The sequence below is a fragment of the Narcine bancroftii genome, chromosome 7 (assembly GCF_036971445.1).
Source record: "Narcine bancroftii isolate sNarBan1 chromosome 7, sNarBan1.hap1, whole genome shotgun sequence".
Taxonomy (NCBI): Eukaryota; Metazoa; Chordata; class Chondrichthyes; order Torpediniformes; family Narcinidae; genus Narcine; species Narcine bancroftii.
Window position 1 is genome coordinate 20,356,220 of NC_091475.1, and position 27,461 is coordinate 20,383,680.

General features: G+C 44.1%; 1 protein-coding gene across 1 annotated transcript in view; it reads left to right on the forward strand.

Annotated features, from left to right (window-relative positions):
- The first annotated feature begins 1,929 nt into the window (after positions 1 to 1,929).
- LOC138739967 (transmembrane protease serine 3-like) overlaps positions 1,930 to 27,461 on the forward strand; it is a 46,330-nt gene continuing 20,798 nt past the window's right edge. Inside the window, exons 1-11 of the mRNA XM_069892424.1 lie at positions 1,930 to 2,100; positions 2,186 to 2,394; positions 2,536 to 2,655; positions 3,219 to 3,269; positions 3,832 to 3,838; positions 4,798 to 4,948; positions 6,809 to 6,928; positions 14,470 to 14,586; positions 19,462 to 19,585; positions 19,928 to 20,044; positions 22,820 to 22,860. Coding sequence (XP_069748525.1) covers positions 1,930 to 2,100; positions 2,186 to 2,394; positions 2,536 to 2,655; positions 3,219 to 3,269; positions 3,832 to 3,838; positions 4,798 to 4,948; positions 6,809 to 6,928; positions 14,470 to 14,586; positions 19,462 to 19,585; positions 19,928 to 20,044; positions 22,820 to 22,860 — 1,228 coding nt within the window. The remainder of the gene's footprint in view (positions 2,101 to 2,185; positions 2,395 to 2,535; positions 2,656 to 3,218; positions 3,270 to 3,831; positions 3,839 to 4,797; positions 4,949 to 6,808; positions 6,929 to 14,469; positions 14,587 to 19,461; positions 19,586 to 19,927; positions 20,045 to 22,819; positions 22,861 to 27,461) is intronic.

Here is a 27,461-nt window from a genome sequence, read left to right on the forward strand (position 1 = left end):
GTCCTCCATCAGCCAGCTCCCCACCATGACTACCAGTCCCCCCACATCTCCATCGGGCACACAAAACTCAAAACGGTCAACCAGTTTACCTATCTCGGCTGCACCATTTCATCAGATGCAAGGATCGACAATGAGATAGACAACAGACTCGCCAAGGCAAATAGCGCCTTTGGAAGACTACACAAAAGAGTCTGGAAAAACAACCAACTGAAAAACCTCACAAAGATAAGCGTATACAGAGCCGTTGTCATACCCACACTCCTGTTCGGCTCCGAATCATGGGTCCTCTACCGGCACCACCTACGGCTCCTAGAACGCTTCCACCAGCGTTGTCTCCGCTCCATCCTCAACATCCATTGGAGCGCTCACACCCCTAACGTCGAGGTACTCGAGATGGCAGAGGTCGACAGCATCGAGTCCACGCTGCTGAAGATCCAGCTGCGCTGGATGGGTCACGTCTCCAGAATGGAGGACCATCGCCTTCCCAAGATCGTATTATATGGCGAGCTCTCCACTGGCCACCGTGACAGAGGTGCACCAAAGAAAAGGTACAAGGACTGCCTAAAGAAATCTCTTGGTGCCTGCCACATTGACCACCGCCAGTGGGCTGATAACGCCTCAAACCGTGCATCTTGGCGCCTCACAGTTTGGCGGGCAGCAGCCTCCTTTGAAGAAGACCGCAGAGCCCACCTCACTGACAAAAGGCAAAGGAGGAAAAACCCAACACCCAACCCCAACCAACCAATTTTCCCTTGCAACCGCTGCAATCGTGTCTGCCTGTCCCGCATCGGACTGGTCAGCCACAAACGAGCCTGCAGCTGACGTGGACTTTTTACCCCCTCCATAAATCTTCGTCCGCGAAGCCAAGCCAAAGAAGAAAGAGGTTTCACCTTCCAGGAGCTGGCCATGGTTTTAAAGCAGAAAATGCTGGAAACACTCACCACGTCATGCAGTATGTGTGAGAAGAAAAACTGGTTGGGCAACCTTCATCGTCGATAGATTTTCTGATCTGAGAGCAGAATCCATTTTTACATCGTGTAACTTCAGCTATACACTCACTGTACATTTCCAGCTCTGATTTGGAACAGAGACCTTCGAACATAGAACAGTACAGTATAGGCCCTTCAGCCCACGATAAACTTCAATACCTGTCTCATTGTAGTGAAATAAGAAAGTCCGCAGATACTGTGATTGCAGTCAGTACACAAAATTTCTGGAGAAACTCAGCAGGTCCTGCGGTGTCCATTAGAGGCAAAGATAAATAACTGATGTTTTGGGTCTGAGCTCTTGGTCAAGGGCTCATGCCTAAAATGTTGGTTATGTTATATTTTTGCTCTGGGATCTGCTGAATTTCTCCAGAAACTTTGTATATTTACCTGTCTCAATGTCGCCTTTATTGCATAAAGCACAACTGTAAATATTTATCCATTCATTGATATTTATGAATTCTTTTTGTGTCTTCCATTTATGATCATTTACATTTTTAATACTGTATGTGGCATCTCCTATGTATCTGTTTGGCTGCAGCAAGTAAGAATTTCAGTGTATCTGTACATTATACTTGTGTATATGGCAATAAACTCTCATCGAACAGTGAACATTAAGTGCCTTTTTAACTACTTCCACCACTTCCCCTGGCTGCGCTTTCTAGGCACCTATCACTTTGCTTGAAAAACTCGTAAATCTCTTCTAAATATCCCGAGAGGCTGTGGAACATTTCCAGCAAAGTATCGTCAGTACTGAAAGAACAATGCTCAGCAGCATCTGTGAGCGTCCTGACCCGATGACATATTGACACGAGCATTCTCGTGTGCACCTCTTGTTATATTTATGTGTCAACCACAAAGTGGTGTTGGCTTACCGCATCATGATTCTTATCATAGTGAGAAACCCTACGGTGATGGCTGGTTTCTATGGCCATCTGCTCAGATGAGGAGAAACCGGATATTCTCTGAACAGTCTGCTGCCTCGACTTTCATAGTTCCTCTCACAGGGATTAGGAGGCAGATAGTAGCTGTCCCTGTGATATCATCTTGGATCAAGACATGCATTCACCTTGACTTTACTTCAGTACCTTTGCCAGAAATGTCTTCCTTCCAGGTGAGTTGGTAAGAAATAACAAGAGGGTCTGTTGTTTTACATGATGACTGTTCCTAGATCGAGTAGACCTTTTGTGATATTGCAGCTTGGACCGCTAAAAGGCTATGCCATATGTATCCAACCGCTGATGAAGAGTTTTCTAAAGTATGATTCCGGTAGGTCTGTGGGAAGCACAGGCAGAAAATGCTCACGCAAGCATCTTCGTCTCAGGCAGTCCTGTGGGATTGAGGATGGTTCACCTCCATGCCAGGTTTCTCATTTCCCAAGCAAAGAACAAGCTACTGGAGGAACTCGGTGAGGCGGGAAGTATCTGCGGAGGCAAAGGGATGGAGTGCACCGTGATTGATTCAGGTCCTTAACCTGAAATACCTAGCCCTACACCTCTAGAGATGCTGCGTTCCACCAGCAGCCCATTTTTATCTTTGTTGCCTCAAGGCTCCAGCATCTAGCGTGTCTCCTCGACACCCTCTTCAATTGTGGCTTCCACGTGTTCATTCTGAAGTGTCTGATGAGTTCAATGTCGAAACCACAGGCTCCTCCGCAGTTGGGACAGTGGTGGGGGGGCGGGGGGGAGTTGTTCCTGAGTGGCACATGTGCGGGCAGTTTGTGAGGTGCTCCACTCCTTCTTAGGCTCCGGTGAGTCCCTGATGCATGAGCTCAAGGTCCTCAATATCATCGCAAAGGCTCCTGCTCCACTTTGAATGGACATGAGTCACAGGTTCCCAGGAGCGAAACACAAAAGCCTGCAGACACTGTGATTGTAGTAAAAACACAGTAATCTTGCAGGAACTCAGCAGGTCTTGCCACGTCAATAGGAGTTGAAGATATATAAGCAACGTTTCAGGCCTGAGCCTCTTCTTGTATGCAAGATGGGGAACAGTGAGAGAGACTCTCACAAAACTCCCCTCAAAATCTTTAGGGTAGGGATCTCTCGAAAAGATTTCACAGTGGAGTAACTGAATGAAGTACTAAATAAAAGTCTGCAGATACTGTGATTGTAGTAAAAATGCAGAAATGCTGGAGGAACTCGGCTGTCCACACACTGTCCAAAGGAAGTAAAGATATATTACTGACATTTCAGGCCTGAACTCTTCTTAATCTTTTCTCCTGTCCTTCAGGTCTCCTCTTCCCATGATGAACCTTGGAATAGTCTTTGTTTTGGGAGAGTGGTGTATAAAAAAAAAAGGAAAAAAAAAACACTACTGGAGAAACTCCACAGGTTAAACAGTGTTCTTTATATAGCAAAGATAAAGATACATAACAACAGTTTCGGGCCTGAGCCCTTCATCAAAGTCAGAGCCCAATTTACCTGCCTGAATACAATGGAGATCCCAGTGTTGAGGATGTTGGCCTGGGAGGGTGCATTCAGTTTGGTTGGCCAATCCTTCCAGTGAATATGGAGGACTATATGAAGAAGATATTGGTGGCACTTGCTGTTGTCCAAATATCAGGAACAGGTAGGAGGTCTCTCTGGTCAACCATGAGCTTTGGGTTAAGTCCAACTTCTTCACCTTCAAACACCACATTCCTCAAATGACCAAAGACCAGGATGAAATTTTAACTCTTTGATGAGATCCCACTTTTCAGGTCAATAGCAGAATTAAGTGTCTCTTCCCTTTCTCTTGTGTCCATCCATCAGAGACCCACTGCTCAGCGCTGAATGAGTCAAACCCAGTGACTACCAGCTCGGGATGAGGCCTTGTTCTCGAAAACTGCCGCAAACTGTCACAGGTCTCGGGTATTTAGTTAAATATAATATATATTTTTTAAATTTAGTCATACAGCACAGTAGCAGGGTCATTTCAATCCACGAATCCGTGCTGCCCAATTTACACCCAATTAACCTACACCCCCAGTACGCTTTGAATAGTGGGAGGAAACTGGAGCCCCTGAGGAAAACCCATGCTGACACGGGGAGAGCATGCCAACTCCTTACAGACTGTGCAGGATTCCAACCCCAATTCTGATCGCTGACACTGTAAAGGTGTTGTGCTGACCGCCAGTATGTTCAACTTGGAGGTCCTGCCGTCCTCTACACTAACTGCGCTGTCCTAGCAGGAAATTGTCTTTGAATCTCACGTATCTATTTGAATGGCACGGTGAGCATATCGGTTAGTGCCAAGCTGTTACAAAAGCAGCGATCCGGGTTCGAATCTGGTGCTGTCTGTAAGGAGTTTGTACATTCTCCCCGTGTCTGGTGAGGTTTCCTCCGGGAGCCAAGATTTCCTCCCTCCTTTCAAAAAAATCGTCAGGGTGTGGTAGCTTGATTGGTGTGTATTGGGGCAGCAAGGGCTCATGGGCTGGAAGGGCCTGTTACCGTGCTTTAAGTCTAACTTAAAGAAAAATTAATTTAAATCTTCTGCCCAATGGAAAGGGGGAAAGAGAATGTGACTGAGGTGGGATGTGTCCTTTAGTATTTTGGCTGCTCTCCCGAAGCACGGACAGGCGAAGATAAGAGAATATGGATGGGAGGTTGATCTGCAATGGCTCGTTGAACCTGATTTCCTTTTACAATATCCCTTTAATTCTTTTCTCATTAATAGTTTATTTTTAAAATATTGCAGATATATTTAATTAATTTTAAGCTTCCTGACTGCCATGGAAGACTTAAAGGTGCATCTCTGGTACCCACACCCTATTGAGCAGTAGTACTATGACGATGTCAATACTTTATTTTGTACTCTATCTCATGGTCAGGTACAATCTGAGGCAGCTAAGGAAGCAGATGATGACACAAACATTGAAATCGTGTCGGTGACAGAAGATGAGCTGCCCACCATTGCGCTGCCCAACACCATGCAGAGGGTCTCCAACATTCTTGAAGCAAAAGTGTTGCCTGTTGAGACGGGTAATGGGCCTATTTTCATCTCCTTTTTTCTGTGACGCCTAGGGTAAGATCCAGATTTCTGCTATACTCTCAGAAGGGACACTGTCCCATGAGAGGACTCAAAGCAAGAACTAATGTCCTCTGTCACATTCATTAGGTTACAGAAAGGCCCTTCAGTCTGGAATTCAAGCAACCAGCAAAAATATTGCAGAAAAGTTTAAAATTGGTACCCACAGCTGTCAGCTCACGAAACCACACACACATAATCTCAAGCAACCTGCAAATTCACTTATCTGACATCTACTAATCCCCATAGGTGCCGGATAATGGAGGGTTTACTGACTGTACACATGTATCTATCTATATATAGGTGTGTGTGTCTGTGCGTGTGTATAAAACAAATATATGGCAATATTTTGGAATCATTTATTTATTTAATCACAGAGTCAAGGTTACAGAATACCATCATCAATCTCATAGCCTGCAGGAAGAAACTATTTCCCAGCCTGGCAATCCTGATTTTGATGTTCCTATACTGGCACCCTGATGGCAGTGGATCAAAGACCCTGTGTGATGGATGGAAAGGGTCATCACTAATTCTTTCTGCCCTATTTAAGCAACACTCCTTGTGCCATCGCAATCCCTTACTGGCCCGACCCCGGTGAAAGTGCATTATGTATATGCGCAGGACTTTTCACGCAAAATCTCTCTCATCAGAGGTGGGAGTGAGATTGATCCCAGAACAAGTTCCACTCATGAAATAGCTGAAAAAAAACACAAGTCCAATCTATTCCTCCTTGCTAAATGAGTCAGAAAGTATACAAACCAAAATACACAAATACATGTGCAATTTTAAATGAAATATAACAGTTGGAGATGTACATGAACTAAAAATCATGGGTCTTCTTTGGAGTTGTTCTTTCAAATGCATGGTAAACTATTCAAACGCCAAGTAAAAGCAGAGACATGATATTTGGGTAGGTTCTCCATTGTGAGAGCTGGAGAAACTGTCAATTTTACATTGCGACGCTGGAATCCATGAGGAATCTGACATCATTGCAAGTTACTGAAAAAATACAGCAAGCAATCTCAAAATTCAGATTTATTGTAAGAATACATGCGGGAAAGGCAGAATCACCACTTATTGGCATAAAAAACTGACTCAATGTACATATGTAAACAAATTAAAGAAATGTAAACCAACTAAAAGTGATAAAAAAATCAAAACAGATTTATTGTTAGAGTACATACATATCCAACCCTAAGATTCTTTTGTCCTGCAGGTGAGACAGAATTACCACTTATTATTAGTGCAAAAAACTGTTCTTGACATAACACGTAAACAAATAAAGAAATGTAAATAAAACAAAAATACTCAATACAGAGAGAAAAAAATCAATGAAGTGCAAAAGTCAGAGTCCCTAAATGACTCCCTGATTAAGTGTGTTGTTGCAGAGTCTGATGGTGGAGGGGGAGCAGCTGTTCCTGAATCTGGTGGGGTGAGTTTTGTATCACCTAGACCTCTTTCCTGATGGTAGCAGCGAGAACAGAGAGTGTGCTGGGTGGAGTGTATCCTTGATGATTGGTGCTGCTCTCCAACGGCAGCATTTTTTGTAGATGATAGTGGGGAGGGCTTTCCTTGTGATGTCCTGGACTGTGTCCACCTCCTTTACCACTCAGGGTATGAGTGTCCCCATACCAGACCGTGATGATGCTGACTACAATTTCAGGAACCCCCCCCCCCATGTCATGGTGGAAACCCGAAAGTTGCTGACAGAGGCGTGGCCGAGGTCAAGTATTTCCCTCCAAAACCTGACCTATTCTGATTGAGTCGTCTTTTTTCCTACACCCCCCACCCCCCCACCTCTCAACTTTGTTTAGGAAAGGAAGAGAGAAGCACTTCAAAGTTCCAGATCTTCACATCGAAGAAGTTTCTGATATTAGTTACAGCTGGAGTGGCAATCATTGCTGTGTTGATTATCATAGCCATTATAGTGGGAGGTAAGTACATTGTTTTTGGTGCTGACTGTTAAATGTGTGACATTTGGTATTTGAATGGGACATCTTCTACCACTCCCTCCTCCACCCCCCCCCCCCTACATTGCTAGGAACTTTTATACACTAGATAAACTAGCATTTAGAAATAATCTCTTGGGGTAAACTGCTGTAAGTAGAATTTAATTTACAACTAAGTTACAATAATAGAATTGTGAAAATTACAAATTACTTTCTAAGGTGGGCATCTTCTATTATTGACCAAGAGACGACACTGTGAGACGAGTCTCAGGAGGGCATTGTTTTAACACCAGTTAAAACCCAAGGCCTTGCTTATCAAGGGGATGGCAACATGCATTCAACTTTAGCCACATCTCATGAAGAACACTTAACTGGCCTATGTAACTTAATGGAAGCATCCAATTGAGAATTTTATACTTGAAATTACTCACATGTTTAAAGTCCATTGAAGGAGTGGAACATTTGGCAACTTCACTTGGGTTAACCACCAGCAAAGATGTCACATCACAATGAGACAAAAAAAAATATTCACAGATGGCTGACCAGTATTGAGGAATGCAAGCAAGGTTTTGCAACTCCATATCAGTTCCACAGTTAGCTCCCTCAACACCCGGTTCTGACCAAAGACCAATCACAGTGATTTTCTGCCTGGATTTATGCAGAAATGTGGAAGGGAGAACACCTGAGATCATGTCTTTGCCCGTTCCTGAGCCACCTCTTTATATATGCTTTAAATTTCCAATATTTATATACTTATTGTATAGATGAATACTTGTCCTACATATGTATTGTTTGTCTATATGTGTGTTATGTCTGGTTGTGTGGCTGTCTGTTTTGCACTGAGGACCAGAGCAGATTGTTTCTGTGAGTTGTACTTATCAATCAGATGACAGTAAACTTGACGTATCTTGACTTGGCTAAAGCTAGCGCCCTCAGCAAAGACATTACATTGTGTATTGAATCTGAAGACTTGAACCAGTATCCAATCTAAACTTCTAATGTTACTGTGAGAGTGCCTTCTTCTTCAGCAGCCCTATCAGGATAATTTATTCCACTCAGATTCCAGATCACCAAAAAGAGAAGGAAGAGGAGGCCATACAGCCCCATCACCTACTTCTACCGTTAAATAAAATCATGGCTGCTCTTTTACCTCACCAACATTAACCCCATATCTTTTGATTCTCTTAACAGAGACAGAGAACTAGAAGATATTAGAGCACAGCATGGATCTTTCAGTTCACGATGTTTTACTGACCTGTATAAACCTATTCCACAATCATCTACTCCTTCCCTACCTCATACCCATAATCCTCTATTTTTCTTACATCCATGTGCCTGTCTAAGAGAGTTTTATGTGTCCCCATTGTACCAGCCTCCACCAGTACCCCTGGCAATGCATTCCAGGCACCCATCACTCGTCATATCCAAGACTCTGTCTCCAATACCCCCAATTAGATAATGATATTCAAAGTATCCTGTGTGAGAAGAAATTTCTGGTGTATCAGTCTCAAATGGACAACCCTTCATTCTGAGATTAGAATCCGTGATTCCCCCTAACCAGGAAAAATGTCATCCCTCCATCTTCCTGACAAGATCCACAAAAATTTCATATCTATCCGTTGAGCTGGCTCTCATTCTTCTTAATCTGAGAGAGCGTTGGCTTAATCTTCCCTCTTTGACAACTATCCCATCCCAGGAATCAAACCAGAAAAAGAAGAGAATGCAGGAAAGATGTAGCAGATCACGCAGCATCCTTGGGAAGAGAAGAAGGCAAACAACACCCCCCCCACCCCCAATTTATCTGATGCTGCCTGACCTGCTATTTTTTTGTCTGCATTTCCTCTTTTTAGTTCATCTGGAATGGAAGAATGACCAAATGAAGAAAGATTGCCCAAACTATCACATTCAGCTCCATCATTCAATATTATTGACACATTTTGCAAATAATCTGCCCAAGACCACAGGCAACTACAGAGAGTTTGCTAAGTACTTCAGGCCATCACACCAACCAGCCTCTCCTCCATTGATTGTGTCTGTACCTCCTGCTGTCTCTGGAAAACTGCCAACATATTTTTTAAAAACGCATCCCGGAGCGGGCCATGCTCTATTCTCCTCCCTTTCATCAGGCAGAAGAAATATCAGCTTAATATTTTTAATTTAATTTTGTGATACAACACAGTAACTGGAACTTCCAGCCCACATGGCCATGCTACCTATTAATACCAAATTACTAATCCCTTGCGTCTTTGGGATGTGGGAGGAAGCCCGAGCACCCAGAGGAAACTGACATGGACATGAGGAGAACGTACAAAAACCTTACAGACAGCACTGGATTCGAATCCAGGTCACTGGCACAATAATAGCGTTGCGCTTGCCTCTACGCTAACTGTGCCACCTAAATCTGACTCCAGAAACTCAAGGCCCTTTGTTGTCTCCACATCACCTTCCAACCTCAGTCCCCACCTCCATCCTCTCACCCTATCCATCTGCCCATCATTTCCCTCCTCACCCAGTTCCACCTATTGTATGCCAACCCCTGCATCGCTATATGGGCTATCTCCACTCTACACTTTCAGTCTTATTGCAGGGTCTCAAGTTCCAGATTCCAGTCTTAGTGTCTCTATTTTGCATCATTCTAAATAGCTGCGTAGGCTGAAAACTGTTACAGTTTATTCCATGCCTGTAAGAATGCAGCAGGTTGTTAAATATAAGCACATAGACATTTAACTTCAAAACAGGACATCTAGTCCAACTGGCAGAGAAAGGGAGCCAAGAGGTTGAGGGAGAGAGGAGGGTGGGAAATAGAGTTGAGAGAAAAAGGTATAATGAGGAATGCAAATTTGTCCTGTAAAAGACTGGGTTTAAATATAGAAATGAACAGATTAAGCCAAGTTAATTGGGTCAATTGAGCCAGACGATAGGAAATACTTTTTTCTCTGCAGACATGTGGCTCCTTCCGAGGTAAATTGGCCCCCAGTGAGTAAAAATTCCATGCAATCCATCGAAAGGAAATCAGACAATGTGGAGTCAGCTCATTCAGAAAGTTATCTGTCACTCGTTAATGACTGAATTCTTCACTCAGATAGATTGACCTTGACTGCTTGATCGCCAACCACCGTTGTTGAGAACTCATTGTGGTTGAGAGGGGTAGAAGGGTTTAAGTTTCACTGGACAAACAAGTTATCTCACAAAACTTGCTTTGCTGCAAGAAATGTTGCATGTTTGTTAATAAAAGAGTTCCTTGTATGTTGAGGAGTGTAGAAACTGATTAAATCTGTGGAATTTGTTTCCACAGGCGGTTGTGGAGGCCAAGTTATCAGTATCAAGGCAGAGATTGATAGGCTCTTGATTAGTCAGGGTACCAAAGGTTATTGGGAGAAGGCAGTGGGCAGAGTGGGAGAATGGATCAGCACATCTTTGCATGAATGAATGGCAGGGAAGACGATGGGCTGAATAGCCTAATTCAGCTCCTACATCTTATAGTCTCATGGAATCCTGCTTAGAACATAAATGGAAAGGATACAGCCTTCCACTGACCATGATACTGAGTGTCAGTGTTTTAAAGAAATACAGATAGATATATTTGGGCAGCATGGGGCTGTGGGCCAGAAGGGCCTGTTACCATGCTGTATCCCTAAATTAAATTCACAGAGCCGTCATGTCATTCAGCACAAAATAGACCATTTGGCCCAATTCTTCAATGCTGACCATCCTGGGCTCATGCCATTTGCCTGTAATTGGTTCATATCTTTCTAACCCCCCTCCTATCCTTGTGTGCAAGCACACACAATCCGATCAGTGGAATTGAAGACATCATAAAATAGATCTTTAAATTATTCAGGAGGGAAAAGCCACACCAAGGAAAATTGACTGTCTCATAAATCACCCCATTAATCAAATTCAGTAACCGCACAAATGAGATTGATTTTATGCACATAACATTGAAATTATCCCACACTCTGCATTTCTCCCAAGAAATTATCTACCAGTAGCTTTCATTGGGTAAAGTTTCTGGCTTTTCAACTTAAATAAATTGCTTACTTGGCAAAGATAGTTTGTCTGCAGGTACAAATGCAGATTCTAAAAGGCATGTGGACAGGTATATGAATAAGAAAGAGTCAAAGGGATATGGGATAAACAGAGTCAAAAGGAATTAGTGGGGATAGCCATCTTGGTTATCACGGATGAGTTGGGTCCAATTAATTTGAATCCATAAATGAATCTATAAACCTCATAAATAATTCTCATTCAGAGCCCAACCTATTGGGAAGCAAGTTGGAGCCCCTCCTCTTGTGTTTGTGACTGATATGCAGGCCTTTATAAGGCCTTTGACAAGATCATGGGAGGTTAATCAGAAAGGTTCAGGCGCTTGGTATTGGTGGGGAGATAGTAAACTGGATGTGACATTAGCTTTATGGGAGAAGTTGGAGAATGGTTCTCAGTCTAGTGGCCTGTGACTAGTGTGCCTCAGGATCAGTGCTGGGTTCTTTGTTGTTTGTCATCCATATCAATGATCTAGAAAGATGATAATGTGGTAAATTGGATCAGCAAGTTTGCAGATGATGCAAAGATTTGAGGCATAGAGGATAACAGGGAAGGCTTTCAAAGCTTGCCTGGGGATCTTAACCAGCTAGAAAAAATGGGCTACAGATGGCACATATGTACAAAACAAATGGAAGAAAGTTTAGGGGAGACATTAGGGGTAAGACTTTTTTTTACACAGAGAGTTGTGGGTGCTTGGAGTGCATTGCCAGGAGTGGTGGTGGAGGCTGGAACAATGGGGGTATTTAAAAGACAGGCACATAAATGAAAGAAAAATAGAGGGTTCTGAGGTAGGGAGGGTTTCATTTTTTTTGGTCGGTAAATATTGGTCAGCACAGCATCATCAGCTGAAGAGCCTGTATTGTGCTGTAATATTTTATGTTCTAAGTGTGAACTGTTGCATTTTGGATGGACAAACCAAGGTAGGACATACTCAATAAGCAGTAGGGCACTGAGAAGTGTGGTAGATCAGAGAGATCTGGGAATATGAATACATAATGCCCTGAAAGTGACGACACAGGCAGATAGGTTCATAAAGACAGCTTTTTACATATTGGCTATCATAAATCTTCATCTCAATTTAAACCAACACCCTCTTGTTTTTGAGAGTCATTCCATAAGAACGAAGATTCTGACAAAATATGTTATCTCTGCCTTTCCTGACCCCCATTAGGTCACCCCTCCGCTTCCTTCACTCCAGGGGAAGGGAGCCAAACTTATCCAATCTCTCTCTGGAAATAAAGGACACCAATCTCTTCTGCAAGTTCTCCTCTTTTCACTCAGAGTTAATGCCTTCAGAGGTACTGCAACACAAGTGCATAACCCAGCAGGGGATATCATTTCAGCTATCTGATTTTCAAGCAAGCAGTGGTAGAAGCATCCCTGTGATAGACTCCGTGGTAGAATATCTTTGCAATTGCGATGCATGGATGTAACTGGATTCAAGTCCTGGATCACACCAGGAATGTCCAAGTGAAGAAAAATAAAGCACATGGATGCAATAAAAATGGAGGGTTATGGGCTGTGAGGAAGGGAAGGACTGATTGATGTGGAGTAGGTTTATATAGGTCAGTATATCATTGCCAGCTGAAGGGCCTGTACTGTGCTAAAGCATATGTTAATCAAATTTCAAAATGAGCTCTTTGTTGGGTATTAGGTTGCTTTAAAATGAATAGCTAAACTTGATCTGTTCACCTCACCTTAAGAACTTATCATTGAGCTGTTCCATACAGTATTGTCCTGAGTAATGTCACTTGATCTCTCTCACTCACATTTCAACCGGTTTTCAAAGCATTTGTGGGATAACAAAAAAGTTCGACTTTTTCCACCATTTATTTTCATTATCTTCCATTAAACCATTCATTTTCCAGTGCAACTTCTAACTTCTGGGCTATTTATTTAAAAAAAAAACACAAAAACACTGAAGGAACTCAGCAGGAGACACAGCATCCATAGGAGGTAAAGATATATAATCAATGTTTAAGGCCTGAGCCCTCCTTCGAGGTCCGAGCAAATAGCAGGCAGGCGCCTGAATAAAATGGCTGAGGGAGGAGGGAAGGAAGGGCAGGGGGGAGGAGCACAGGGTCAACAGGCAAAAGGCCATAATTGGACATGGATTGGAGGACAGGAGAGCAAAGGTGAGAATTGATTGGAGGAGGAGGGAGGGTCTGTGAATGCTTGAAATTCTTCATTGATGTAGGCACTGGGATTATTATTTCACTGAAATTAGCCTCGTCCTTGGGCTTGCAGTCCTTACAGAGGGCCAGAGGCAAGCTGTGCAGTCACCCAGTGACAATTTCAAGTTTATTTTCACATGTACAGAAATACAGCAAGAATTTTCATCTAGTGAGCAAGAGCAAGTGGACAGAGACAAGATTTAGAGTTGCTTGTAAATGTCGTGGAAGATCAGAACTTGCTTTCTTCGGAAGTTAGTTGATCTTCCCAAACTTCCGTGGATTGAAGTTGGATTGTTGAAGCTTATATGTGTCTGCACCAAACGGGGTAGAATGTCTTCAAGCTCACAAGTGTTAGCATCACCCCAGGGTGGCGTGGTTAGCATAGCGGTTAGCGCAATGCTGTAACAGCGCCAGCGACCAGAGCTGGTGTTTGAACACCGTGGTGTTTGCAAGGAGTTTGTATGCTCTCCCGTGTCTATGTGGATTTCCTCTGGGTGCTCTAATGTCCACCAACCTTTCAAAAATTGAGTGTGTTAGGGTAGCACAGGCTTGTAGGCAAAAAAGGCCTGTTACTGTGCTGTATATCCAAATTTAAAATTTTCAAATTTTGAATTTATTGTCAGAGAACATACATGACATCACATGTCCCTTACTTTTATAAATTATTCTCACTAAAGTGTGCTTTCTTTGATTGACTTCTTTTGAGCGCAAATTCAAGTCTGTTGTCACATTATAACTGATACAGTGGGACAATTTCTTCCACAAACCATTCAGCAAGTCAACTCTAACATGCATGTAATGCATCAGGGCAAGAGCACTATTGCAGAGTATAGTGTTACAAATGAAAAGGATCAATTAGCACACATCAAGGGCAGCATGAGAGCACTGTTGTGGGGTTAATTCAGGAGAAAAATGGCTGGGCAATTAAAAAGCACTCTCTTTGAGCCTGCTGGTGCCCGATTTTACACTCTTGAACCTAGTCCCCAGTGGCAGGAGGGAGAAGAGAGCATGTCCTTGGTGGGATGGGTCTTTTATTATGTCCGCTGCCTTCCCTAGGCTTGTTGGAACACGTAGGTCACATTGAGTTTTATAGCATAGTTACCAGACCTTCTGCCTGACTTATCCATGCTTTCTTTTGGGTTATTGTTTTGTCCCACTTCACACTATAGTATAAGAGTTTCACAAATCATCGATTTCAGGGGATGGAAAGCTAAGCCTGAAATCTCAGCCAATGCCACTTTAAAGTTTTATCTTTCTGCAAGAAATCTGAGTGCACTAATGGACATTTTCTCTGTGTGAATCTTTCAGTGACATATAGCTGTACCGGAAAGTTCCAGTGTCCAACATCCTCATTGTGCCTATGGTATGCAGCCCGCTGTGATGGTGTTAAAGACTGTCCTTCAGGGGAAGATGAGCTGGGATGTGGTAAAGTAGTCTTTTGAAAGGATCAAGTTATACTGGACAAGAAAATAAAGTTTGTTTACAATGTAACTGCAGTAAAAGCCCTGGTGTCTGGCATCTATGAGGATTGGTAGATGTTGGATAAGTGAATTTTCTGGTTGCTTGAGATTGGATGTTGCCTGGGGTTTTACTGTATTAATTCATAATATGGCATCAAAATTCATCAGATCTATCAAAACGTACCAGGGCTGTGCGTTCATTGAGGTATTTGGGCGACAGGGGCTTATGGGCTGGAAAGGCCTGTTACCATTCCCTATGTCTAAATTTAAAATGTAAATTTAAATATATTGGTTATTTTGCTATTTAATTCATAAAAATAGTTCTGCCCTCTTTATTTTTATGCAATTGCTGTATTTATAATTAATTGAGCACTCCATCTACTGATAATTTATTTCCTGCATTTCTTTAACAACATGGTTGTGTCACCAATAATTCTTTCTGTCTCAGTAAGGGAAATATGACAACTGAGTTACAGGGAAAAGTTAAACAGGGTTAGGACTTTATTCCCTGAAGTGTAGAAGAATGAAGGGAGATTTGACAGAGGTATACAAAATTATGATGAGAAGTAAATCACGAAAATCTGTGAGACCGTGGCTGAAGTAAAAACACAAAATGGTGCTCAAACAGTGTCCTTAGTAGTGAGGAAGGCAACGTGGCTGTGGAATCGTGTTTGGGTGAGTACATGGTCATAAATTGAGAGCAAGCAAGGATTACAGATGAGGAGCAGAGAGAAGGAATCCCACGGAACTCCTTTCGGAGGAGAAGGGCTTTTCCTTGATGAAAAGCTCAAGCCCGAAATGTCGGTTATGTATTTTTACTTTTGCTACAAAATTATGATGAGTATCGATTGAGTAGGTTTTTTCCACTGAGGGCAGGTGAGATACAAACCCGACAACATGGGTTAAAGGTGAAAGTGGAGAAGTTTAGGGGGAACATTAGGGGATTTCTTTTCCCCACACAGAGCGTGGTGGGAGTGCAAACAAGCTCCCAGCTGAAGTGGAGAGTTTTAACATTTAAGAAAAATTTGCGCAGGTACGTGGATGGGAGGGGTATGGATGGATATGGAATGAGTGCAGGTCAGTCGGGCTAGGCAGAATAATAGCTTGGCACAGGTTAAATGAGCTGAAGGGCCTGTTTTCTGTGCTGTAATGTGCAATGGTTCTGTTGTTCTATTAAGGAGTCTTAAACAATAAACAAGTGCTGGAGGAGCTCAGCAGGTCAGGCAGCATCCAGGGAAAAAATAGGTTCAAAGGTTCCTTTTATTGTCAAGTAATCATTCATTAAAAATGGTAGACTACAACGTTTGTCTGCCATAAGGCAAACAAAGAGTTGGCACAAGTAAAAGAAGCCAAAGAGAGTCCCTTCAGAGTCTCTGAGGGTCCATGGATTCACCTCCAGCGCTACCATTGCCTCTGCAGCCTCATGGACTCCAATCTCATCCATTGTGAGGTCTAGATCCCAACCAGGAGTGGTTTCAGCCCCCAAAGTCCTTTAGGAGCCCCTCTTGCCCCAACATCTCTCAAATCCTGGTCACGATATCGGATTCCTGGCAGCCAGCAACCTGTGTGAATCCTTCGACCTCAAGTCTCCAACAGTCGACAGCATGTGTAGGTCCATCAGCCGCTGAGATCCTTGCTAGCCTGCTGCTGTGGTTACCATCCAGTAGGGTCATCTTCTGCTCTCCTTCTCAATAGGGGTTGTTTTCCACATTTCTGGCAATAGAGACTTGCATATTGTACATTCAAATATTGCTTTTGCAATTCTTATTTTAATTTATGTTTGCTTTTCTTCTTTACTCAAAGCATTTATTTATCTTCTTATATTCCTTTCTGGCCATAATTTGGCTTTATTTGTGTCCTCTCTGTTGTTTCATTCTTCATTCTTAAATACCTTTACCTGAATCACAGAGTCATACAGGAGAGAAGCAGTCTCTTCAGCCAAAAGCCTCTCTCATGGTTATCTATGCTCATCCCACCTTCCTGCATTAATTCGATCTCCCGCAATGCCCTGCTCATACCTTGAAGAAGGGCTCAGTCCCAAAATGTTGGTTAATCATATGCATGGATACTGCTTGACCTGCTGAGTTTCTCGAGCACATTTGTGTATTTCATTTAAGTTCCTGTTCAGATGCACCTTAAATGTTACTGTTCCTGCATCCTCTGTATCCACCAGCTGCTCATTCCAGATACCAATGACTCTGTGTGAAAATTTCTACCTCAGATCTTCTTTACACCTTCACCTCATCGCTCTGGTTTCCAATGCCCAGACTATGGGGAACATACACGGCCCCTCATAATTCTATCTAACGCTAGCACACCTCCCAGCCTCCTTCACACATTTGCTCATGCGAGAGGAGAGCTTGTTGCTGATAAATGCCCCAACTGCCTCTATCTGGCCAGCATTGGAAGCTGCAGAAAGTGCCGAGCTGGATATTCCTCACCAATAATATAACCATTCGAGCAAGGATTGGTATAATTTGGCATTTCTGAAAAAAAAATTATATTTTCCCAAGGCAAGCAGCAAACTGATCAAACAGACAAAGAGCGTGAAACATCTCTCCAGAGTGATGTCAGGCACGTTGGCCTTGACTTGTTCTGCAACAACTGAATGACAAACTATATAACATGAAGTCACACAGGGTCAATAACTGGGACAGGGTTAGAGCTCTTCGATAAGTCCCTTCTACCCTTCTTGATCCAATCCAAATAAGAAAATCTTCTGCATCAAACAAGGTGCTGGAGGAACCATGTGCGGCTCCAGTTTTAATCCACAGGAGTCATCTACTATTATCTTGTGCTCCTGTTGTGGCCTCCTCTACCTTGGAGAGACTGGACGCAATTGGGAGATCGCTTTCTTGAGCATTTCAGCTCTGTCTGCACAACAGCAGGGATTTCTCAGTGGCCACTCATTTAATTCCCCATCCCATTCCCAATTTGACATGGCTGTCCATGGTCTCATGTACTGTCAGTCTGAGATCACCAGCAAATTGGAGGAACAACACCTCTTCTTGTGTCTGAGCGCACCCTCCAGCTGGATGGCATTGACATCAACATCTCTAGTTTCTGTCAGCATTCCCCCCCCCCCCATCTTTTGCCATGTCTCCTTTTCTCTCTCTCTCTCTCTCTCTCTCTCCCCTTTTCCCTCTGTCTCCCTCTGACAGAGCCAAATACAAACCCCCTCCCCAATCTTTCCTCTCTCTCCTGTGCTTGTATCATACCTTTGGTCGGTTTGTCTGTACGTTCCCCCCCACCACCCCCTCTCCAATTCTTCCCTTTTCACCAGGCTGTTAATGTAGGGGCCTACTTGCTTTTGACTTTCACCTTGATGAAAGGCTCAGGTCCGAAACACATTTGTAATGCATATCTTTACCTGCTAAAGGCATTGCGATACCTGCTGAGTTCCTCCAGCATCTCTGTGTTTGTTCTTTATTCCTGTATCAGCAGACTTCTTGTTTACCTCCAACCTGCTGGAGAAACTCAGCGGGTCAAGTAGCATCAGCAACAGAAAAGAATGGTCGACGTCTTGGGCCGAAACCCTTCATCAAGTCTGATAACATTTTCTATTCCTTTCTCCTTTACTGTCAAGGTTCAAGTTTCCTTTACTGACGTGCAGAAAATGCACAAAGGTTGTCTGCCCTTGGCCATTTTCTTCTTCTCTTGATGAATCTTTGTTAATCCAGTGTGGAATTTGTCACGGTAAAGAGGTTTATCCCAGACTCCACACTAATCTTTCCTGTATTGTTCTAATCTCCCTCCAAGATAAAGCATAATCACCTTATTTAAACCTCTTTCTTAATTTTACAGTATTGGGTTATTTTACGCCGTCAAAATCTTCACTAGTCCTATTTCAGAGCCAGATAAAACCTGAAATCTATAGAACAAAGGATATTACCCCACAGTCCAGGCTCTTCAGCCCATGTTGCGTGTGGTGATATACCACTGTATGCTGTTACTTGGTTACTGGCAGTGTATATGTTTGTTTCATACGTGCGGCGGCCTGCCCTCCCTTGGTGACTTCATCCCCTGCAATCCCCTAATAAAAGCAGTTAAGCCAAGTCCCTCCCTCAGTACGTGCCCTGGGATCGGGCCAGAACCGAAGCATGGTCTAAGTCTTATAATATTAAAAGCCTGTCGTCCGGCAATTCCTGCCGTTTGGTATTATTGATAGTGTATCATTGTGCCAACCTGTAAAAACCCATTCCACCATCAATCTGATCCTTCCCTACTCATACGCTCTATCCATAACACGAAAGATCGAGAGTGGGAAACGATCGGCTTTAATACACTTTAGATTGTAGCTGGCTCGACACCATGAGCTCAAATGGAGGACAGGGGAAGGGAGGACGACCTTTATGGCTGGGTCACAAGGGGAGGAGTCACTAGGGAGCGAATCGTCAGTGGGCAGGCCATCCACTCGGACACAGCGCAGTATATACATATCACCACACCCACCTCGCAGCCGATAACACCCCTTTTTTCTTTACATTCATGAGCCTATCTTAGAAGCTTTTGTATGTATCTTTTGTTCCAGCCACGGCAATGCATTCCAGGCACTTTCTTCCACTAATTTTTTCTAACCCTCAGCTCGCATAGATTAAGCACCTTTGAAATCCTTGTTTTAAAATAGACTTTTCCTTCAATATCAACTCACCGACAACATACTCACCCTATCCTGTTTAATATCCTAATTATTTTATTCTAAATTTATACATTAATATGGATTATTATTTTAGCCTGACAGAATACAGTGAGTGATGAGAGCTAGTGAATGATCTGTTTTCTCGAGCATGGTGGATTCAATTGCCTTAAACTCTTCTCCTTTTGGGTTTATCTCCATCAGTGCGAGTCAGCGGGAAGAGTTCAGTGGTGCAGGTTTACACTGGTGGTGTGTGGAGGACTGTGTGCTGGGAGGGCTGGAATGAACAGCATGGGACTGCGGCCTGTAAACAGCTGGGATACAGCAGGTAAACTTACTCGCAGCTACATTCACAGTCTCTGCTTTTTATTTCCAGCATAGTAGAAGATGATTCTGGGCATTGAAACCCGTGTCGCCCAATTACATCCAAATTAACCTACAGCCCCATATGTTTTTAAAGGTGGGAGGAAACTGGGACATCTGGAGGAAAACGCATGGAGGTCACAGGGGAGAAAGTACAAACTCCTTACGGACAACCCTGGATTCAATTCCGGGTCGCTGGCCCCATCATAACTAACCATGCCGCCAAGTTGCCATTAGTGCAAGGGAAAATCAGGATGGTGGTGTTTCAGTGGTGAGACTTTGCAGTTCTCCTGCTTTGTCTTCTCAGCTACATAAACTCGATGGAGTTACCGATCACATCCATCGAGGAAACACTAAGGCACAGCTTTGTGGAAGTCAACTTCAAGGAACGCGTTATCCGACTACAAATGGACGTTTTGGTCAGGTAAATCCGCACACCCTGTTAGCTTCACTTGGTGTTTTTAGTTCATAACATGCACGTGCTTGGTTGTGGATTGTGGGTAGCTCTGATCATGTTTCAAGTTCAAGTTTATTATCATCCAAAAAAGTGTTCTCTGATCCTCGGTGCAAAAACATGCCAACACACAACCAGACATAACACACATGCAGACAGTCAATACATATGAAGCACAGATATATAAATATAAATGTATTTTCGGGGTTTTAAGATGAGCTGTTCATTCAATCATTTAGCATTCTCACTTCCCGTGGGAAGAAACTGTTCCTCAGCCTGGTGGTTCTGGCTCTGATCCTCCTGTATCTCTTTCCTGGTGGGTATAGCTGAAAGATGCTGTGCGTGTAAATCTGTAAAGATTTATACCCTGTGGTATAATCTTATCTCCATATGGACGCACTGACAATGGGATGCTCTTTTTTATGTTTCTTTTTCTTTGTTCTTTCTCTGTTTAATAGGACTATATAGAGTGAGGGGGGGGAGGGGTTCTCTTGGTATGATTGCTGATTTTAAATATATTTAACATGATAAGTATTACAAAGGAAAGATGCTGTGTTTGGGGTGTAGAGGTCCTCAATGGTTTTGTGCACCCTTTTCAAACCAACGATCCCAGTAGTTCACATTGATGGGAGTGAGGGAGACTCAAGTGATTCTCCCTGCCGCTCTTGTGGTCCTGTGGATTGACCCCCAAATCCAATGCTACAGCAGCCATACTACACTGTGATGCAACTAGACAGGACACTCTTGATAAATCTCCTGTAGAAACTTGACAGGGTGGTGGCTGGTAGCCTTGTCCGCTTCAGTCTTCTCAGGAAGAGCTGTCGCTCCAGCAGCTTCTTGACAAGTAAGGAGATATCTGTACATGATAGGCCACTACTTAATTGCATGCTGAGGAACTAGGTGTTCTCTACTCTCTCAACTACTGAGTTCTTAATGTGTGATGGAGGGTGGTGATTCCTGGTCCTCCTGAAATCTCCTTCATCTTGTCCTCATTGAGACTCGGACTGCTATTCTCATCCACCAGAGCAACATATTCAACCCACTCCATGGCCTTTCAAATGTTTCCCCAATTTGTACAATCTATTTCCCTTTTGATTTTGAACCTGCCTTCACCACAGCAGCAGGCAGTGCTTTGTAGATTTCATTCACAGCTCACTGCCCACCTGTAGGCTCAGGAAGATGCCAGAACGTCAAAAAGGTCAGATGTGTCTAAGTGGGATATCATTGGTTCCAGCACCGAGCCCTCTGTATCCAATGCCAGAGAGAAGTGTTGTGCTGAGGGAGATTCTGCAGCCAAGGATTACTGCGGCCAGAATCAGTATCAGAATTTTTTTTTTGTCATGAACATGTCATGAAATGTACTGTTTTGTGGCAGCATCACAGCCCAATCATTTATATAAACCTCCTTACAAAATCATTTTTTTTAAAATGCAAGAAAAAAGTCAAAGCAAGGCAGTGTCTTTGATTCACTGATCATTCAGGAATCTGATGGCAGCGGGGAAGAGGCTGTCCTTGTGCCGCTGAGGGCTCGTCTTCAGGCTCCTGTACCCTTTTTCCTGATGGTAGCAGGGTGAAGAGGGCAAGGGTTGGGTGGGGGAGGGGGGTCCTTGAGGATAGAAGCTGCTTTCTTAAGATGTCTGCTTATGTCGATGTCCTCGACGGAATGAAGTCTGATGTCGCAGGCCAGGTTAATTTTTTCTTGTCCTGAATTATTTTATTGAAGGCAGATAACGTAGGAAACACACAGCATCTGTTAAAAAAGAATCTCATGGTTGTATGTGATGTCATGTATGTACTCCAGCAATAAATTTGAACTTTGAACATTGGAGAGAGAAACAGAGTCAATGCTTCAAGCAAATGTCCCCTCACTAGAACTGTGGCTAATGAATGGTAAACTCTGTTTCTCTTTCCCTGGGGGCTGGCTGACCTCCTGAGTATTTCCAGCATTTTCTTTTTTTGTTTCAGCTGCCATTATTTTCTTTAAAAATATTATATTCTCCTTATCTTTTTTACCATTTTCAGTTGTCAATATGTTTATTCGATTTTTAATTTAATTTAGACATACTGCACGGTAATGGGCCAAAATGACCCATGAGTCCATGCCGCCAAATTTACATCCCATTAACCTACACCCCCGGAACGTTTCGGATAGTGGGGGGAAGTTGGAGCCCCCAGGCAAAACCCACACAGACACAGGGAGAACGTACAAACTCCTTACAGACAGCGTGGGATTCGAACCCCAGTCCAGTCCTGATCACTATGTTCGTTGGAAATTTCCATTTATTTGACATTATTCCAATGATATTTCAATGGTTGATAGATGTCTTTGAGCCTCGGAGATATTTAAAAATGGTCAAAAGATTTTTTTTTTACGGTGGGGAGGGTCTTCAGGATGTGACTCTATGGCATTGCAGTTGTTGGAGGTGGGGAGGGGAGGGTCACGTCACCTCGCAAACAGAGACGATCAACTGTAGCTTTCTCTCCTGGGAAAACAATGAAGCTGAGCCCAGGGCTTTTATTTCAGAACCCTCTACTTCCATGGATACAGTGTGTGTGATCAGAGATGTGTCTAACTTGAACTCTGCCAGCAGAGAGTAGATATGGTTTGTTTAGAATTGGATTGGAATGATCGTAACACTCCTCAGTGTTCATGGCATTTGAATTATTTATGTTGCAATGTTATTTCCTGATCTTTAGGTCTTAATATAAATCAGTTTTTTTTTTGTCTCTTCGCTAATTCCACAGTGAGTGTAATTCGGGGAGGGTGACCTCACTGAAATGTTTGGGTAAGTTGTTTTCCATTTATCAGATGTTCTGTCACTAAAACTGTTTTACATGGACTAGGCTGGAAACAAGTCAGCATGTTCCACCCCGACACTTCCCCATTTTGAATCGGAATCGGAATCGGAATTCATTGCCATGAACGTGTCACAATACACATTTAGCAGAAGCAATATAGTGCAAAAATGCTATAAGTGACATTAAATAAGAAATAATGCAAGAGAAAAAGTGAGCTAGTGTCTGTGGTTCATTGCCCGTTCAGTAATCTGATGGAGGAGGGGAAGAGGCTGATTTTGTACCATTGCGTGTTCGTCTTCAGGCTCCTGTACCTCCTTCCTGATGGTAGCAGTGTGAAGAGGGCACGGCCTGGGTGGTGGGGGGTCCTTGAGGATACAGGCAGCTTTCTTAAGACACCGCCTCTTGTAGATGTCCTCGATGGAGTGAAGTCTGATGACGCTGGCCAAGTTCACAAGTGTCTATAGCCTTTTTCTGTCCTGTGCATTGGCACCTCCACACCAGACCATGATGCAACCAGCCAGAATGCTCTCTGAGGTACTTCTGTAGAAAATCATTGTTGACCTAGCTCATCTTCGGAAACTCCTCACAAAGTAATGCTGCTGTTGAGACTTCATACCCAATCTGAACCTGAAACATATTGTTGGGTCAACACTCTCCCTTCCCCCCATCACTCACCCCTCCCCCCAGTCTTTCCTCCATTACACACTCCTTTCAATTACACCCCTCTCCCCTCCATCAATTCTCATCTATATATCCTGCTGCCTGGAAAAGCAGCCAACATATTAACTTCCCATCCGGCCACACACTCTTCACATCAGGAAGAAGGTACACGAGTGTATGACCACGCACCACCAGATTCAAGGACAGTCTATTTCACACTGTTATCAGTCTCCTAGATGAACTCCTAAATGTTCAATTATATCTCTTTTGCTTTGTAACTCTGCAATTTTGTCCTGTGTTTTAATGTTGCACCATGTACGTCACTTATACTGGTCTACTTTCAAAACAACATCTACCGCTGCGTCACGGCACATGTGACCACCAAGTTGAAGTTGACATGCATGTAAATTGCCCTCAGTATGTGGGTGATTGGTAGAATCTCAAGGTCAAGTTTATACACAGAGAGTGGTGGGTGCCTGGAATGGATTGCCGGGGGTGGTGGTGGAAGCTGGTACATTGGTGACTTAGAAAGGCACGTGGATGTAAGAAAAATAGAGGATTATGGACTGTGTGGGAGGGAATAATGGTGGAGTAGATTCTTATAGGTCGGCACAGCGTCATGTGCTGTTCTGCTCTGCGTTCAATGATCTATTGTCACATATGGCAACTTACAATAAAAAGTTCATTTTCCGAGCAGTTCATCTCATCAACCCATACATAGGACACTAGCCAAAAGCACAGCACACAGTGCAGAGTTAGAGAGTTGCAGAGAGAGATCACTTAGTATAAAGGCAGCACTTGAACAGTGCAGGATATTGTCTGATAAAGGCTGGAATCTCACTATGGGAGGAGTTGACGGAAATGTGGAGAGAATAGAATAGAATTAGTATAATGGGTGGTTGATGGTTCCAAAGAACTGTGAGAACTCAGCCAAGGGTGTGGGCATACAAGGTGGGGCTCAGAGACAGGATTAGGCAGGCTCATGTGGTACACTTCAAATTATGTGATGGTAAGAGAGGAAGGGGAGGAAGGGAGGGAGGGAGGGAGGAAGGGAGCAAGGGAAGGGGTAAAAGAGGGGAGGAGGGAGGGAGAGAGGGAGGGAGGGAGGGAGGAAGGGAGCAAGGGAAGGGGTAAGAGGGAGGGAGTGAGGGAGGGTGGGAAGGAGGGAGGGAGAGAGGGAGGGAGGGAGGGAGGGAGGGAGGGAGAGAGAGAGGGAAGGAGGAGAGGAAAGGAGGGAGAGAGGAAGGGGAGAGGGAGGGAGGGAGGGAGCAAGGGAAGGGGTGAGAGGGAGTGAGGGAGGGCGGGAGGGAGGAGAGGGAGAAAGGGAAGGGGTAAGAGAGGGAGGGAGGGAGGGAGGGAGGGAGAGAGGAAGGAAGGGAGCAAGGGGAGGGGTAAGAGAGGGAGGGAGTGAAGGAGGGTGGGAGGGAGGGAGGGAGAGAGGGAGGGAGGGAGCAAGGGAAGGGGTGAGAGGGAGGGAGTGAGGGAAGGCGGGAGGGAGGAGCAAGGGAAGGGGTAAGAGAGGGAGGGAGGGATGGAGGGAGGGAGGGATGAAGTAGGGGAGATCCCAGGGATGTTCAGAGTTGATGTGAAGGAGATTCAGAAAGGGTGAGAGGTTTAGCAGAGGCTTTGGCAGACCATTGTTGGTGCGTGTAAGGATGCAGAAGCAGTGATGGCCAAGGAGATAGGCAATTTTGGGGAGAGTGGGAGGGGGCATTGAAATTCCCCCTGTGCTTGTACCTCTCACACAATAAGGAGTCGAGGAAGTCAACAAAGGGGGCAAACATTGCAAAATGGTTAATGCAGCAGTTAGCACAATGCTGTTACAGCACCAATGACCAGGGTTCAAATGGAAGGAGCTTGCACCTTCTCCCTTTTGACCGGTGTGGGTTTTCCCCGCGTGCTCTGGTTTCCTCTTCTGTCCAGAAACATACAGGGCTGTATGTGAGTTGGGTGGCTCGGGTTTCAAGGGCCTTCTATTGTACTGTATCGTTAAAATAATAAAAAAGAAAACTGCAGCACCCCCCACCCTTTCTCTCCCCCTCCGCCACCCCTCTACTCCAGCACTTACCCGTTCTTTGCTATTCTCGATGAAGGGTCACTAACCGAGACATTAACTGTCCATTGATGCTGCCGGACCAGCTGAATTCCCCAGCATCCTGAGGGTTCCAGCAACGGCAGGTAAACTTTTTTATGGACTGACAACAACTACAGAACACATGGTGCCAGTTTCACGCATGCACATAGCCGTGATGTCTGCCCACACCACCAACCTATGTAAATGCACCAGTTTCTCATGGGCTGAAGGTTAATAAATAATTGATTGTCGGACGCTAATAACTTCCAACTGGATGGAGGCAGCTTAATGTTAGGGTCAGGAAGGAGGTGACATGACTAATCCCCTCCTGAGAAATGGAGGAGGGTGCCTCATCCTTCAGTGATGTCCTGGGACTAGAGAGGACAAGAGATTGTACCCAACATTATATCAAAATTTTATATTTAAACTGGACAGAATAAACGAGCCCATCCCACCCGATTACACCCAATTGACCTACACCCCTGGTACATTTTGAATGGTGGGTGGAAACCGGAGCCGCCAGAGGAAACCCACACAGACATGGGGAGAATGTACCGACAGCACGGGATTTGAACCCTGGCCCCGATCACTGGTGTTGTAACAGCATTGCATTAACCATTTAAAGAGAGATTAACAATGCACAAAAGAAGTCATGAAAAAAAGGATGTAAATAGACCCAAACACTCGTCAATATCGAGGGATAAACCTTTATCCAAAACTTGCCAAATTGAATGAGATTTCCAAAAAAAAGGTGATGCATCTTCACCTTTGCTACATAAAGGCACTGTTTGACCAGCTGACTTTCTCCAGCATTTGTATGTTTTTTTTCACTTAACCACCGGTGTCAACAAAATCCTGTGTTTTGCCACCGAATGAGATTTCTAAATTGTTAAATTGTCTGGGTGCAGTACCAATTATTGACTCTAGGTGACACTGCCAAGACCTTTGACATTAGTGGAGCATCACTGCCACCTACTGGAATCTTCTGCTTACAACTCAGAAGTAGTTGGGTCAAGTTTGCCTGGCAGGTCCTGGAAGGTTCTTCTAGTCCAGTCGACCCTAGGATATTCTAGTTAACTTCAGAGTGAAACACAAAAGTCTGCAGATGCTGTAAATGTCATAAAAACACAGAAATGCTGGAGGAACTCAGCTGGTCTCATAGCGTCCAAAGGAGATAAAGATATATAACTGACCTTTCAAGCCCTTCTTCAAGGTGTGAGCAAAATGAAGCCAGGGGCCAAAAGGCTGGGGAGGGAAGAATGGGCAGGGAGTGGAGTACAGACCAACAGACAAAAGGTGTTAATTGGAGATGGAGGGAAGACAGGAAAGATGAAAGGAGGGAATTGACTGCGGAAGGTGGTGTGTTGTCTGGGGGGAGGGTCTGTGAAATCAGGGCTGGGGGAAAGGAGACAAAGGGAAAAGGGGAGAGAGAGATAGAGAGGGGGGGGGGAGAGAGACAGAAACAGACAAACAGAGACAGAGAGAGACAGAGCTAGAGGAAAGGGGACATGGGGAAAGTTGTGGGGGTGGGGGCTAACATAACCAGAGAACAATTTGGTTTGAGGATGCCCAGACAGAGTGTGAGGTTCTTGCTAGATAACTTCAGAGGAAAGTTCTGCATGGAAGGCTTCAAAATACTTCATTAGATCCATCATTTGATGCACAGAGGCATAATGCAAGGAAAGAGGCCATTTGGCCCATCACCTTTACACTCCGTGCTTTCAAATTGCAGCACCTGGGTAGCCCTCCTCTGACCCAGATGAGATTACTGAGTCATGCGTGCCTCCTGCTCCTTCCAAATAGCAGCCTAACCTGGCAATTTAAGGGGGATCCTGCCCTCCGATGACGTGGTGA